This window comes from Tursiops truncatus, chromosome 4, assembly GCF_011762595.2.
Source record: "Tursiops truncatus isolate mTurTru1 chromosome 4, mTurTru1.mat.Y, whole genome shotgun sequence".
NCBI classification, from domain to species: Eukaryota; Metazoa; Chordata; class Mammalia; order Artiodactyla; family Delphinidae; genus Tursiops; species Tursiops truncatus.
In genome coordinates, this window is record NC_047037.1 from 17,869,049 (window position 1) to 17,886,449 (window position 17,401).

At 42.4% G+C, this 17,401-nt stretch overlaps 1 protein-coding gene across 3 annotated transcripts in view; it reads right to left on the minus strand.

Moving 5' to 3' along the window:
- Positions 1–16,341, minus strand: part of TSC22D2 (TSC22 domain family member 2) — a 56,576-nt gene extending 40,235 nt beyond the window's left edge. For 2 of the 3 annotated variants that reach the window (XR_004526262.2, XM_019934343.3), the window contains exon 1: positions 13,605–16,341. Coding sequence is in view for 2 of the 3 variants with exons in the window: in XM_019934343.3 (XP_019789902.1) it covers positions 13,605–15,553 (1,949 nt within the window). In the remaining variant the exon portion in view is untranslated. Of the gene's footprint in view, positions 1–233; positions 306–13,604 lie in introns of all 3 variants that reach the window. The other variant, XM_019934342.3, reaches the window with a different exon arrangement.
- Between the last annotated feature and the right edge of the window lie 1,060 nt (positions 16,342–17,401).

Below are 17,401 nucleotides of genomic sequence, written 5' to 3' on the forward strand. Positions count from 1 at the left end.
TTCAAAAAATACACTTTTAAGTGCAGTAAAAAGGAAAGTATGTCTATATTCTATTTAAAATATAGTTTGTCCTTTTGGTTTATTTTGCTGCTTTGTCCCATGCTAGATACCATGTGATTTTCCCCCCTCCTAAAATAATAAACATCAGTTTTAATGATGAGAAACCATTACAGTACAAAGCAGTTCATGCATACACTTTTGCATGTATGCATTCCATATGAAAGTATTCATACCTATCCCAGAGGTTCTTTGATTCCTGAATCGTGTTCAAATGGAACGCTTGGAAGAAAGCAGTTGAAGGATTCCTGTGAGATCCAAGAATCAAATGGAAATGAAGTTGAGAAAGTACAGTAAAATCACTTACTTTTCAAAAAAAGATGGAAAACTAATGAGAACCTACTGTATAGCACAGGGAACTCTACTCAATGCTCTGTGGTGACCTAAACGGGAAGGAAATCCAAAAGAGGGGATATATGTATACGTATAGCTGATTCACTTTGCTGTACAGTAGAAACTAACACAACATTGTAAAGCAAATACACTCCAATAAAAATTAAAAAAATAAAATAAACTCATTTCCCAAAAAATTAAAAACAACGATTTTAGATTTCTAATACCATGCAACTGCTTTAATAAAAAGAAAAACCCACATAAGCTTGATTAAAAACATTTCGAAAGAAATTTTAAAACTGGACAAAATCCAGCAGACCCTAACAATTCAGGATCACAGTTCTAAAAAAAAAGGCGTAATACAGATAAAATGAAATACTAACTAGCACCCAGTTGTGTGTGTATATATTTACATACATATGAATGTGACCAGTTCATAGCCAAAATCAACAACTACTCTGTATCAGATCCCTTTATAAATCCCTATACATTTAACAGTTTAACAAAGCTGTTCTCAGGTACAGTATTCATGTAAAATTAGTTAAACAATAGCTTCATGATATGAAAATTCTTCATAGGACCTATTTGACAGGATTTGATGGTGACCAATGAGTCCTTTTCTGGGTTGGACTTGACACAATTTCCACCTTCAGAATTCATTTATTTATGGGTGGTTTCTCTGGGTTAAGGCAAAAAATGGTGCTGCAATTGGAGGGCAGCCTTCTAACTTCCTGCCTTTGTACAGTGCCCCTTTAAGGGGTAAGAACTTATACACCATTATCACCATCCACTTCTACTATTCCCTGGAGACACATTCCCTAGGGCTATAACTATAGAATCTTAATGGGGCAAGCTCTCAGCATGCTGGTTTCACCTCACATCTCAGAAGTTCTCAGGAGACTAACCTTTGACAAACCTGCTCTCTAACAGTTCTGTCCCCACCTCAGCATATTTCCATGGTCTCCGCCACTCCCAACCCATACAATAGGGAGCCAACAAAAACTTGCCACATCACTTCTAAAATTCCTGACCGGTGCTGTAGCAGAATAACAGTAGCAAGCTAAGAATACTGTATACCAGACACTATTCTAAGTGCTTTACATTTATTAACTCAATACTACAACAGCCCTAAGAGCTAGGTGCTGTTATTATTCCCATCTCACAGATAAGGAAACTGGGTCAGACAGAGGTAACTTGCCCAATGTCACAGAGCTAGTTAAATGGCAATCTGGTCCCAGGGTTTATGCTCTTAAACCACTATGCTAAACATATAACAGAGTTAAATTTTAACCTCTCTAGGTCTGTCTCCATCAGTTAAATGGTGGTATTACCATCTAGCCTTGCAGGGTAATAGGTAACTAGTGCTCCTGGCATTTAGTCAATGCTCAATAAATGACAGTTATTATCTTTATCTTCAAAATGAGGTTCAGATACAACATGGCAATTCTGAGACCCTAACTAGTGCCTTAGGAGAATCTGCAGTATTATTAGTACAATAAGAAAACTATTTCCAACTTCTACTGGAATAGCAATCAAGTATCAATGATCATCAAATAAAATACTCAATAGAATTCCATGACTTCAAAACTCACAGGACATCAAGACATATATTATCACATATATACACTAACAAACGTAAGGTAGATAGCTAGTGGGAAGCAGCCACATGGCACAGGGATATCGGCTCGGTGCTTTGTGACCACATGGAGGGGTGGGATAGGGAGGGTGGGAGGGAGGGAGAGGCAAGAGGGAAGAGATATGTGAACATATGTATATGTATAACTGATTCACTTTGTTATAAAGCAGAAACTACACACCGTTGTAAAGCAATTATACCCCAATAAAGATGTTAAAAAAAAAAAAAGACATATATTATCAGGACTTCCCTGGTGGCACAGTGCTTCAGAATCCGCCTGCCAATGCAGGGGACACGGGTTCGAGCCCTGGTCCTGGAAGATCCCACATGCCGCGGAGCAACTAAGCCCGTGCGCCACAACTACTGAGCCTGTGCTCTAGAGCCCACGAGCCACAACTACTGAGCCCGAGTTCAACTACTGAAGCCCACATGCCTAGAGACCATGCTCAGCAACAAGAGAAGACACTGCAATAAGGCCATGCACTGCAATGAAGAGTAGCCCTGGCTCTCCACAACCAGACAAAGCCCGCCCACAGGAATGAAGACACAACACAGCCAAAACTAAATAAATACATAAACAAACAAACAAAACAAAACTTAAAAGACACATACTGGGGACTTCCCTGGTGGTGCAGTGGTTAAGAATCTGCCTGCCAATGCAGGGGACACGGGTTCGAGCCCTGGTCTGGGAAGATCCCACATGCCATGGAGCAACTAAGCCCGTGCACCATAACTACTGAAGCCTGTGTGCCTAGAGCCCATGCTCCGCAACAAAGAGTAGCCCCCGCTCGCCACAACTAGAGAAAGCCTGTATGGAGCAATGAAGACCTAACGCAACCAAAAATAAATAAAATTTTAAGAAGACATATATTAATCTACTGAATTGTAAAAAAAAAATATTTTCTAGAAGGCATTTTAAATTTTAATCAGTAGGGTATCTTTTAGATGATCCAAATCTGGGAAAGGCAGATAGACACTAGATGCCAGTGTGTCACCAAAGCAACTGTTTGATTAACTAGGAGTCTCCAGTGTGTGTACTTCTTTTTGCTTCCCCTACTTCAACTCCTTTCTGTTCTTTTAACTGTTTCTCTACTTTTCTCCTGACTAGGTCTAAGGCAATTAAAGGCACTGATTGGACCTACTAATATCAAGAAAGAATTAAGAGGTTGCTGACTACTGTTTATTTAACAGCTTGTATCCTCTCAAGATCTATTTGCCAGGCCCCTTTTTTTCACTGTACTTAGAAAATCAGTCTGCCAAATTAAATGAAAGCCAACTAAACCAACTGAAAACTCAATTTGGCTTTTTTACCAGCTCACCCAAGACCATATGGGAATAAGTCTGCTATTCACACAGGTCTGTTTGGAGACTTTGGGTTTAAAATAAACAGAGTGACACAAAGAGGAAGGTAGTAAATACAAGAAAATAACAAAGAGTAAACTTGGAAGTTATTCTGCAAGTTTGGAATTCAAAATTCATTAAAGAACATTTACTATATATATATGTGTATATATATATATATACATATATATATATATATATCTTTTTTTTTGCGGTATGCAGGCCTCTCACTGTTGTGGCCTCTCACTGTTGCGGAGCATAGGCTCCGGACGCGCAGGCTCAGCGGCCATGGCTCACGGGCCCAGCCGCTCTGCATCATGTGGGATCTTCCCGGACCAGTGCACGAACCCGTGTCCCCTGCATCGGCAGGCGGACTCTCAACCACTGCGCCACCAGGGAAGCCCTACAATATATATACATATATATATATATTTTTTTTTTTTGCGGTACGCGGGCCTCCGCGGCATGTGGGATCCTCCCAGACCGGGGCACGAACCTGTGTCCCCTGCATCGGCAGGCGGACTCTCAACCACTGCGCCACCAGGGAAGCCCCCTACAATATATTTTTAAGGGAGATATTCTTTAGAAGAACTTCAGATCCCCTGATCTTGGAAAAATATATACATATATATTTAATTTGAATCAAGTTCAAATGCCAAATAAATTGGTTTTAAATAAAGTCACATGACTTCAGTTATGAAATTCCAGTATTTTTACAGCATGGATACTAATAACGAAATGTTTCTCATAGGTCAAATATAGAAGTGAAAAGAGAACATATCTGCAGTTAGTCGTGTATCTTGGGGGCAAGAAAAATAACTGTGAAATAAAATACAGCACTATAAATGGACTTAAAAGTCTTTAGAACATGTCAACAAATACACTTAGGTTGCAAAAGCTGGCAGTTAACAATTCCTTTTTACATATATATTCAAAATGAATAAGCCATATGGAGTTATACAATCTATGTAGTGTAAAAAATTTTAAATACTTGAGATTCCACGGATAAACATTTAGTCTTACTATAAAATATGAAATTTCTGGTTTCTGGAATACTTAAGCTGGGATGTTATCCATAAACTGATTTTTCGCAAATAGCAACAATTAGTCTCAAAACATTGATTAGCAGCACAGATTAAAGGAGTCATGTCTGTGAAACATAGTTGATCAAGAACTTCAAAAGAGCCATCTATAAGTACTGAAGGGCCTGATCATCAAAGACTTCTGTTTTGGAATGGCATAAAATTGAGGAAATTAAGAGTTCATGGAAAACACTGTTAATGGGGATCATTTCAAGTTTACAGTCTATGAAATCTGAAGGCACCAAGAGGCAAATGATATTAAAAATGTGTTAGAAATATTGAATTTTATGCAGCTTTGGTCACAAATTCTCTTCTGCTCAAGAAATAAAATTTGAAAACAGTTCTCTAACAACATATTTGATGTCAACGTAAGCTACTGAACTCAATATAAAGCCAATCAAGCACTTCTTAGGAAGACTCACCTAAAACACTGTTTTCCTATTTGTAGAAAATTTTCCAAACCAACGAACAAAATACTTCTTGACTTTATATACTGAACAGTCTGTCATGATAATCACCAAGTACATAAAGTAGTACATGAGAAAGTAACTTAAATGTGACATATGTCTACCTGCTAAACTAAGATACTATCTTTGTAGGGTAACTAACATAATAAAGAGGAGAAACATCCGTATATATTCTACCTCAAAACTAAGCTAAAAAACTCTTGACGCTTAAGGAATGAGGTACATGAGCCCTCTCCTCAGCAAATACCTTCTCCTTCTCTTATGTCAAAGCTCAACTTCAGAAATCTCTAAATAGAAACCAGGGAAATACAGTAAGCCGAGGAACAAGGGCCATCTCCAACGTTATCATCTAGGGATTTTAAATGATTTAAAAAATATCCTTTAGGTAAAGGGTTACAACACAACAGATCAGGGCAACAGAAGCTTTTCCTTCATCCTATCTTACAGTCAGTAAAGTAATAAAACAAAACTAACTCCGGGAATATCCAAGAGCACTGGCTTTGGAGTCAGAAGGCCTGAATCTGACCTTATGCCTTGTGTGACTTAATAGCTGTGTGACTCAAATCCTCAGTGACTCAGTTTCCGTAATCCATAAAAAAGGGAAGAAAAACACTCATTACAGTTACTGAAAAGATAAAATGAGATTATGTATACATACGGTCTGAAACAATTAAGCCTGGTCTATGTTTAACATAGGGTTATGATTTCCAAATATGCTGTATAAAGATCAACTTTTGGTACAGTATCTTAACATATACCAAATATTTCATCATTATTAAGGTACTACTGAGGCAAACAGAACACTTAAGGCAAACAGAATTCATAAACTTAGAGCCAGGTATACCAAGCTATTTAGTACATTCCATTGGAGAATTCCACCTCTAGGATTCAGAGCTCCCCCAGGATTTCCTTATACACAACTTTGCCACAAGATTTTAATTAAAAATACAATAATCACTAAAAAGCGTATTGAAATGGTTCCAAGATACATACTACTTTAACAATAAAAGCTTCAAGAAACACCTTAACAGCAACCATAGACTTAAACGATAAAAATTTCCATTTCTCTCCGTGACATTTAAACCCTTCACTCTGATTACTGTCAAATTAATCACATCATGTTCCAAATCTGACATATTCTCACTCTTCCATATTGTTACACAAAACTGCCTTCTACTTGGAAAATCATCTGCTTCTCTCATCAGTGACCTAATCTGAATGACTCTTAAGATTCAACTCTAGAGTTAGCTTCAGAAGAAAGCAAAAGTAATAATGGGTTGCTTCTGAGAACAGAAATTGGGTGGCTGGAAGACAGAGGTAGCAGAATGGCTTTCAATTTATAGTCATATATTTTGAATTTTGAACTGTATAAATGTATTGCCTATGCAGAGAATAAGTTGATTTTAAACAGAAATCAGTCTAACTACTTCATCCCCACACAAATCTGACTTGATGTCCTAAATTGTTCCCATTAATAACTTAAATTTACTCCATCACAGCCTATAACGTATATCAAAGTATGCAACTTCACATCGTAATTATTTTCACATAGCCTGAGATCTTGGAGGGCAGGATAGTTTTATTTCTGTATCCCAGTACTTACTACTCAGAAACCACAAAGAAAAGTTGAATGATTCACATATTGCCACTTTAAATGTTTTCCTGGGCATTCAACCTACTTAACGAGTATCTGCAAACTTCATTTTTTGTCACATAATAGTCTGGGGGCATGAAAAGGGTTTGACCAAGAGGAAGGTTTAAGTTGGCAGCTCTCTCATGAAACATGTCTATGTATGGACTCATACTCAGGGAATCTTAAAATCTGACCAAAGGCTCAAATTCTAATTTTACCAATGAGGAAAACCAAGAAAGTTAAATGACTTGACCAAAGAAATCAGCTAAATGGTGGAAGAGCCAGGATTAGAACACAATTTGCTGTACCACTTAACTACATCATGAGTTTTCTGGCCTGAAACAATGTCTCCTTTTCTCTGATTATATCCATGCCATCCAATTACATTTTTGGATCAAAACTAAACATTCTTGGTATGGTTTGTAGCATGTCAAGAGTTGATCTGGAAAAACAGTGTAGACACTGAAACACTGATGTTTCTGTGATGTATGTTTGCCACTCATACTGTTTTAGGTTATGCATGATTGTTCACAAATCACTTGCATACCTCATTTAATCCTCTCAAACTCTCCAAGGTAGGTATTATCCCCATTTTTCATATGGGAAAACAAGGCTTAGAGGGCTAAATAATTAGCTCAACGTCAAATGTCTCAAGTATGCAGCACAGTTGAATTTCAGCCCAGGCATGCCTGACTCCATTGGCTATAATGGTTACTCATATGATACGCTATAGTACATAATTAAACACACTATTGATTTATTTGATCAGGAGCCCCCTCTCCTTTTTTTGCTTTTGTTTTGTTTTCAAAAGTTAGGTAGACCACATAACATGGATTTGTTTTGGTTTAACTTACAAAACCTGTTAGTAAAACTGAATTCTAATTCTACTTAAGAAATTAGTCAGCCTTAAACTTTGTTTTGGGTATCCTTCATGCACAGATTAAACAATTTACTTGTGTAGTAATGAAGATGGATAGCCTAAACCTTTACAAAGAACATTTAAAACACACCAGCATTATTTATAATAATTGACACATTAATCGTAGTTTCTCTTCTATACATCAATACTCTTTAGTCAAATTACAGTGAGAGCTTATAGGAAAGGAGGCTTTAAGTAATTTAACATTCAGACTTCACTTATTTGTCTTGCCTACTCTGATGAGTATAAATCATCAAGACATTTACTAATCGTATATGTCCGAGGTGAACACTATTAAAATTATTAACTCAATCATCTACAGAATTTTCACATACCTGTCATATACAAATGTACAACTTAAAGAATGTGAGTTCATTCTTTTTAACAAAGGGTAGCTTGAGTACAAAGATATAAAACGAAATACTTTTATCTGATTTGGGGCTTTAAATTTGAGAGATAAGCAATCCAGAGTAGCATATATGAAATTTAATTTACCTGATTTAAAAGTAGAACTTATGCACATACTTTTTAGAGGTAAAGCAGATAATCAATATACCTTTAATATTACCAGCCAAATTTGAAGTGTATAAATTATATCATGAAAGTCACATAATGATGTATAGGAATGATACAAATTGGTTACTGTTCCTAAATCTTTACGGAGGAGTCCCAATTTTTACCCTAAGCAACGCCAGATAAAGAATATAACAAATAGAGTAATCTCAATCTGGTATGTTCAAGAATTGCTGTGGGAGGGCTTCCCTGGTGGTGCAGTGGTTCGGAGTCCGCCTGCCAATGCTGGGGACGTGGGTTCGAGCCCTGGTCTGGGAGGATTGCACATGCCACGGAGCAGCTGGGCTCCTGCGCCACAGCTGCTGAGCCTGCGCTCTGGAGCCCTCAGGCCACAGCTACTGAGTCTGTGTGTCGTAACTGCTGAGGCCCGCGCACCTGGAGCTCGTGTTCCTTGACGGGAGAGGCCGCGCCAGGGCACCGTGGTGAGGAGTGGCCTCTGCTCGAAGCAGCTGGAGAGGGCCCCAGAGCAGCAACGAAGACCCAATGCAGCCAAAAAAAAAAACCACAAAAAAACAACAAAAAAAACAACAACAGAATTGCTGTGGGAAAGGCCTAAATTATACCAATGATTCAGGCATGCATATTCTTTGTGATGCGGTAATTCGTATTACACCATTTAAAAGAACAGGTTCAAATCACAAGTCTACTGGTTTAGTATAGAGAAAAAACAAACTTAAAGGATTTATTCCAATTCAGGAAATTTGCTACACAGACCCCTTAAATATTGTCATCAATTAAGATTTCTTATTAAAAATCTGCTCTTCCCATTAATAAAAAATTACTTAGAAACATCATGGTTCAGGCTACATTTAACCAGACACACCTGTTTTTGTAAAGCCTCTCGTATTTCAAGAGTAATGCAATTAAGAAATAAATGTATCTGTTTGGAAGAGGAAATACATACTGGTCTAAAACAATTATTAAAAGAAGGAATTAGACCACTACTCCTCACTATTAACATGTGTTCCTATTCCTTCTGAGACCATATTTCATGTCATTTCACTACCTTTACTTCTGTGTTGGTTACCTGCCATTACTTCCTACTTCCACAACGCCCCAGCTTCTACCATTTCAGGAGAGAAAAGTCAAGATCCTTTTATACTCCCCTATCAACCATTCCTCAGGGAAGAGATTCACTGGTTTCTTTACCATCTGATTGGTGGGGCTGCTCTTTGTTACTAGAGGACTCTATAGAGCATGACTGCTTCCAACCTCTTTTGGTGCTGAGAAAGACTAAACTCTATTCTAAATGACCAAGTACCAGATCCATAAATCCAGTATCATGTTTTATCATTTCCAAATTAGTGCTATCAGAATTCTCAAAGAACAAATAGATTGGTATTACATTTATTCTCATAAAGGAGAAAGCATATATCCCACTACTAGTACTGTGAAAAAACAAAAATGACTTCTCATAAAGGCAATTTAGTTCAAGATACCCTCCCCATCCCTTACAAGAAAAAGACACTGTTAATAAATTAGTTACTTGGAGTGTGTCTTCTCTACACACATAAAAACCCTTATATTTTCTAAAAAGTTAACCAATGTTCAGCCTATACAATTTAGTTCACACAAAATTTTAAACAATGGTGTATCACTGTGAATAAAAAAGGCCATGCTCCCACTTATACAACTCTTGGTTTTAGGAATTTCAGGCACTTTTGGATCATCGGCCTTTCTGGAAATCTATGATAATTTCCTTAACTTAGAGCCACGTTTATGACTAAAGCATATCAACATGGCACTCTGATGAATGCATCAGTATCATTTTTCTACTAAATAATGATGTCACTCATACACAGGAGATACTACACTTTGATTACAAAATCCTTACTTACTTAGATAGGCCTAAGATGGTACCTGGCATGTGATTTAAACATCAACTGTAAAGCTGCAAGACAAAAGTACCTCCACACTTCAATACTGATAAAGAACCAGAAGCTCCCAAAGAAACACAGATTCAAGTTAAGGAGCTTTCATTTTTAAAGACTAAATGCACTAAGACTTTTTCAGAGTTCTAAAAAGTTCCCTATAGATTTTTGAAACAAAGTAAGAGTGACAGTTCTGCCTCCTCATATACATTTACATAATCCTCTCTTAAATGTCACGTTAAAAAAAAAAAAAACTCCATTAAAAGAAGTGTGTATATATGTATATCTCATACATACATCTATATAGATATATATGAAGTGTACAAACAAAATCTATATTTATAGCACATACCAGGACACACTATTTAACACTCAGAATTTATAATATTTTATCAGTCATTAGCAAACTACACAAATAAAACTATTAACAAGATATAAAGATATTTGCCACTAGAGGATCCTTACAATCAGGTTTTCAACAGTCTTTTGGTTGCAGTTGACAGTTCACAATTGCAGCCATTCATAAGAGTTCCTGGCATGTGGCCTACAGAGTTCACATTGGTCAGCTATCTATGGAAAATGATCTGTACCGTGTTCCTTTTCCAAAAGGGCCAGTAATATTTTGCACCTCCCCCTATTTACCAAATAGGAGTCTGTTAAGCATGTAGGTAGTTTAAACAAATTTTGTAACGTTCACTGTAAAAGTGTCTATGCATTTTTTTATGAACTATATTTTTAACCATTATTATATCCTCCAGTTTAAAGAATCTCAACAACTGACCATAAACTAGAATGATATATAAACTTCATGCTAATTAATACCATATGGTCAATCGGCAATGTTAACTCCCAAATTTAACACTTTTCTTATTTTGTATATACAACCATCAGCTCTTTTAAAGGTATGATAGTATATAAGGTCTGATTCTTTAAAATAAATGGTCTCAGAATGAGCCAATACAGATCCTTGTATTAAGTAATGCAAACAAAATCACAAGACAGAGTGCTTAATATATCAACTTAAACCACCTGATCTTTTTGTTAATCTTCCATTTTCCTTCCTTTTCTCAACGAAATAGACTGTTTACTAACGTCTTAATGGTTTTTAAAAAGGCAAACATCTTTTTTTACAAATATTTTCTAAGGATCTGAAATTCGTCAACCTATTAATAATTACTCAAGACCTCTCACTCCAATATGTTTTACTTTACATCTGAATGACTGCAAATAAAATTGTACGAAGATTTTAATTTAAGAAGGCAACCGAAAATCACATTAAAATCACGATTTTGTTAGTACTATCTCCTCAAAAGTAGTCATCTCAGTAATTTAAACATACGCCTGGAAAAACTGTGTTACTTAATTTCAAGGATACAACTTTAAAAATGCCCTCTCTTTTACAAAGGCTTTCCATTAAAAAACAAATTTAAAAAGACCCCCAAACTATTTCTACTTAATGGATTTATTCCTTCACCAGGTGTGTTGGTCCAGTGACAAAAACAGTCAAATGTGTAAGATTACATCTTGGAAACTGGCATGTTAAATTAGAAACCAATGAAAAGGCTATAACAAAAATTAGAAATGCACATTTGATAAGCAGTGAAGATTTTAAAAGATTGGGTGGGGGAGGGAAGCACCACATTTAAAATAGGACTATACACAAATGAAAACCCCTGCACTGGATTAACTGTTACAATTGATAAGAACACTAATACAGTCGTATCTGTAGTTCAAATAGTCACAAGTTTGGAAATGAGATTCTTGAAATTCAACTTTTTTAATAAAGTAAGAGAAGAAATAAATGCATCTTTGTGGTCATACCCTAAAGAATACATCCCAGAGTTTCCATTTATCAACAGATCTTTCTGCTTCATACCATATCGTCACCAAAAAGTTCTGGGGAATGTAATTACAAATGCTGTAAACTGAGAGGTGTGAAGAGGAGAGAAAACACATTTTTCATTCATAGGTGTGCATGTGTTTTTGGGGTAGTGAGGGGTTGAGAAAACCAGTCATCATTTCTTGAAGAGATACAGTGTACAACAGGAACAGAGAGGTAGTAAGCAAATGGTTATTTACCAACCCATCACAAAAAAACTGGCTTCTGGCAGCTAGAAAAGGGAAGATGCCTGTTGACTATTACCAAAGGTGAACAAATAAACTCAAGTGGCATTTCAGGTGTGCCCCTACGTGTGAAAAGTGAAACATGGCAGAAAATGTAAAGAGGGGTATTTGAGTGGCTTGTGGAATCAGTGTCTTTACTTGGTAGTCCCATCCATATAAAATCTCTCCATGACTAGCTAGCTGAGCTCACTCATGGACACGTGGTACTCTCTAAGAGTTCTTAAATGGAAGAAAGACTCCCCACAAGCAAGTCACCTACAAAAAAAAGATGAACTTTGAATTATAAAAGGCAAAGAAGATGAATTTCAGTGAGCATTTTTCAAACGAAAAGAAGTATATAACAAAAATACAAAGCTAATTCGAAATGAAAAAGAAAAGAATGTGAAGGAACTCAGAAGAAAATAGGAAGAAAAAGCTTTAACAGCTCTCATTGTAGTCTACATACCAATTATTCAAGAAATCTATAAAAATAGTTCTGCTCTTTCAACACATCTAAAATTAACCTCTCTCAAAACAAAAACCTCAGAAAATAAATTTCCAACTGTAAAGTACCTGAAACTTTCTCTGTAATTTTTAAATGTAATATCTGGTAATAAGTCAGTTTTTAAACATTTGCATTATACACACTACATCAAATTTTCATGTGACATTTCCTCAAAACCACTTAAAATCCTCATTAAACCATAACCAAACATCAATTGTAGTAGAATTGGTATAGTAATACACCAATTTTCCCTTAAACTATTTAAAAGCATCCCCCCTAAATACAGGGAGCCAATTGTTAACGTTTATACTTTTACTATAAAATTACTCTAATTTCAAGAACTACAGCTTTCATTACTGTCAAGAGTCTCCCACCTCCCTTGACTGTAGTAAAAAGATTGATGGAAGATAAGAACATCTTTCCAATACACTTTTTGCGTTTAAAAAAAAAAAAAAAAAGCATCTTAAAGAAGTCACTGGGAAGCCTCCAGACCTTCTATCCTCTTTTATTAAAGGGCTGAAGAAGATATGATCTTCAAAGCCGGATTTGACATTTCACCATTATCTCTCCAGCCTTTCCAGATACACTGGAGGAGATACCTTACGTGGCTCTTTCTCTACTAGAGGGCTTTCTGTTTTTCCAGAATGGGAAATGTTTAACTAATTTTATCTCTGTCTCAAAACTCACACTGACAAAACACTCTGCCATTAAGTGTTCAAGTGTGATTGATACCTAATAAAGGGACAAACCTACACGGCATAACCTACTAGCCACCACTTCTAAACTGAGAGGATTAAACTAAAATCCGCCCTTCTGAATGAACAATGTTGCATTCCTATCCAATTTAGTGCTTCTGAACAACTGTGACACCAATTCTCTCCTTACACATCTTTTTTAGCATCAGTAATCTAAAATTAATGTCTTTTCAAGAACCGATGAATCAATTTTACTAAACACAAACTAATTTTTATATTTAGAAACATTAAGGGCCTCAAATTGAGAAAAGAACCTCCCACAGTTGCATCCTAAACTACAATGTGCGGTCAAGCATTCCCATCAAATATTTCAAATAAGATTTCCATACCTGTCTTCATCACCATCAACAGGAATAGCTATGCTGAATACAGAGGTGGAGAGACTGTTCATAGGTGTTAACTGAAGGGGGTTTGCCAGGGCATCTGCAACAGGAGGCTTCACAACAGGCTTAATTTCAGCAATGAGAGAAAGTGGTGGTTGAGGTAGGGGTTCGGATTTTCTTCTAGTATCGTCAACTTGCCCGACTAAAGGCTGGGTCTGAGTCTGAAACTGGCTTAGGTCAGACTGCGGTAGACTCGTCGGTGCACTGGCCGTGCCTGGCGCTAAGGGCAGCCCCACGTGCTGGATGATGCTGCCGCTCCTGCTGACTGGAGGATGGCTGCCCAGCTGCTGCGCCTGGGCCAAGGGCGCGGGTACATTTGGCATAGTAACAGAAGTGGTAGACACACTAGGCACGCTGGGAGCGGGCGCGGCTGCAGGCACGTTCGGAACTCCGGGCACCACGGCGTGAGGGCCGCCGGGCACTGCCGATGGCGCGCCGCTGCCACCCATCTGCGGCGGAGGCGCGGGCTGAGGCTGCCCGGCCCCGGCGGGAACCAGGCCCGACGGCGCCGCGCCTCCCACGGCAGCCGGGGGCACTCCGGCCGGCTGACCGGGCGCGGCCGGTCCACCCTGCGCGGGGCCCGGCCCCGGGGCCACGGCTTCGCCAGGCAGGGAGGCCGCGGCCATCATCTGCGCGCCCGTGGAGGAGGCGTTCTGGCCGGGGCCCGCTCCGGCGCCCGCGGACGAGGGCTGCGCCGGGCTGGGCGGCTGCAGGCCGGCCACGTGCGGCTGCAGGTACTCACTCTGGCCGGCGGGCTGGACGGGCAGCAGATGGCCCGGCGGAATCTGAGCCTGGGGATACGCGAACTGCTGGGGCGGCGGCGCGGCAGAAGCGCCCACGGCCGGGCCGGGCTGCGGAGGCAGGGCCAGGCCGGGCTGCGCCAGGGTTACATTCGTCAGCGGCAGCCCCTGTCCGTTGGGTCCCGGGGGGACGGAGCCAGGCGCGGCGCCCTGGGGCTGGCTGGGCGGCGGGGCTGCCATCATCTGCGGCGGCCCGGCCGCGGCTCCCGGGAACGGCGGCAGCGGAGCCGAGCTCGGAGCCACAGCCCCACCTACGGGCGGCGGCTGCGGCTGCGGCTGCCCAACGCCAAAACTCTGCGGCGGGGCCGGGGCGGGCTGGCTCATTTTCTCCGACGGGGGTAGCTGTGACACAGCAGTCAAGGAACTGTCAGTTCCCGAGTCGGGCCCGTGCGCCCCCGGCATGGAGGCCACCACCACCACCACGGACCCTCCGGTGGCGCCCAGGCCGCTGTCCCGATCCGCAGTCTGATCAAAAGTATTGCTGTGCCTAATGCAATCCCCGGACCGGGTCAGGACGCTGCTGTCGGAATCCCGCTCATAGTATTCCATGCACGTCCATCGGCCGCGTCTATACGGCTCCCCGCTGCCGTGGTCCAGCTTGATCACGCGGAAACGGGAACTACAAGTGGTGGGGGGCTGCGAGGGGGCGGCAGTCCCTGGCCCGGCGGAGGGGCCCGCGACCGGGGGGGCTCCGGGGGCCCCTGAGGAGGGGGCCGAGGGGGCGGCCGCCGCTAGGGTACTGGCCAGCGCCCCAGCCACGCTGCGGGCCGAAGCGGCTCCTCCTCCGTTGGCGGGAGTGGCCGCCGCGGCCGCCAGCTGCCCGTCCAGGACGAGGTTGGGGGAGACGGTACCGGGAGTCTCCGCATCCCCAACATTGTTGAGCGTCTCTTCGGAGGAGCTGCGCTCGCAGACCTCCTCGGGGCCGTAGTCCGTGGCCCGAGAAACGTCGAATATCTCGGAGGAGACGTCCTCTGTGCGTGACTCGTCCGGATCGTCCAGGCTCTCGGTGTCCTCGGTGATGCTAGTGGCCACCTGGGCTGTGGTGACACTGGTGATCTGGAAGCAGCTCTTCTTCTTGGCCGGCATCTTGGACATGGTGAGGAAGGCTGGAGGGCAGAGAGGCACGCCGCCTCCTCTGCGATCTTGCCGGAAACCAGGAAGGGCAGAGCAGGGCCCCCAAAGACAAAGTCCGCGTCCGCGCTGGGGTCTGAGGCCCGCCGCTGTAAGAGTCACGGGTTGATCCGTGCGTCGGTCGCTCCGCGAGACATCCTCCTCCCGTTTCCTTCTCCGTGTCGGTCTCTTCGGCTCTGCCCCCGTCTCACTCGCGCGCCGGCTCCTCCTTCCTTCTCGCCTCCCGCAGTCGCGGTGCCTCAATTCAATACCCCCAGTGGCGGCGAAAGCGCGATCCCAGGGGCGGGCCGGCTGCTTCCTCCTCGCGTCTCCGGGCCGCCGTGGTCAGTCCAGCTCGGCGCCCCGCGCGGTCAGCAGGCCTAGGCTGGGGGTGGGAGTGGGAGGGCGAAGGGGAGGAGGCGGCGGCGGCGTGAGGGGCGGTGCTGTCCCGCTCCTCGAGCCAGTGCCGGCGTCAGCTCCGGGCTCTCGGACGCCGAGAGGGAAGAAGGAGGAGTGGCGAGTCCGGAGCCGGGGATTCCTGATTCAGCCAGGAGCCGCGGGCGGGCGGCGGAGCTTCGGTGCGGCCGGGCGGCCCTCCCTCCCCGGCTCTAGCCGGAGCTCAGCCCCAGGGACATGTCGACTGTCTCTGGCGGAAACCCGCTCCGGGGGAGGGGAAAGCCGGCTCGGTCCTCCCCTTACAGGGGGAGCCACCCCCGCGGGCTGGCGGGCGGCGGCGGCGGTCTCGGCCTCCCCTCGCGGCTCTTGAGAGAATGAGGGGCGGCGGCCGGCGGGCCGGCAAGCGGCGGCGGTCTGGCTGTGTGAGGTAGCGGCGGTAGCTTCTTCGGCTCCTCCTCGGTGCGGCCGGTTTGCAGGCTCTGGAGAAACTGAAATTCAAACTGCTGAAGCGGTGGCTGCAGCTCCCTCCCCTCAGCCAAGATGGGGCTGAAATGGCCGCGCCAGGGATGCTGGGAGGAGCAGCAGCCCGGCTACCGCCGCCGCTGCTGACTAAAATGCCGCCGCTGCCGCAGCCGTCGCCAGCGCCGCAGCCGCCGCCGTTCCGTGACGCACCGGCGTCGTGACGTCACCGTCCCGCCCCCTCCGGTTTCCTGCAGTTTTCGCGTGGAGGCTGGGGGGGGCGATGGGCGGGGCTAAAGGTTAAAAAAGGGGAGCGGTTTTTTTTTTTTAATTTAAAAATATTTTAAATTTAAATTTTGCGCTATAGGTCTTTAAGAGTTGAAGAACTAAAGGCTCTTAAATTCCAAGCCTAGAAAAACTTACAGCCGCGCCAATCGAATGTTTTTATATCGGTTTATTCCGAGACACTGGAAGACTGGAGGTCATGTGCTTGCTGTGTCTAATGTTTAGCAAAATCTTAGTGAAACAAGGCGATAGGAATGGGGGTTGGGGGGGGGTTAGCTAGGATAAGGAGGGAGACGGCTGGAGGAACCGAATCACTTAAAAAAGTCTTTCCTGATAATAAATGTTATCCACTATAGTCAGAGGAGTGAAACGTTGAGAGAAATGGGGATGATTAACCAAGAATAGCAAGCCAGATTGAGTCAGAAAAAGGATCTTATAGCCAGAAATTCTGTCTCCAACAATGGCATCAGGAGATGGTTTCTTGCCCAGGGTGAGGTCAGTTTAAAAAAAGATTGGAGGTTACCAACATATTCCTAATTTTCCTGAGTTTGTTGTGATTCCAGCATCGAAGAGTTCATTTAAACATCTTGAGATTGTTTTTACTTTCAGCGTGAAATCAGCTTATGGGCTCCATAAATGTAGAACCTACTGCGTTAAATAGTTGTAGCTCTTTCTTTTGTTTATTCTAAAACT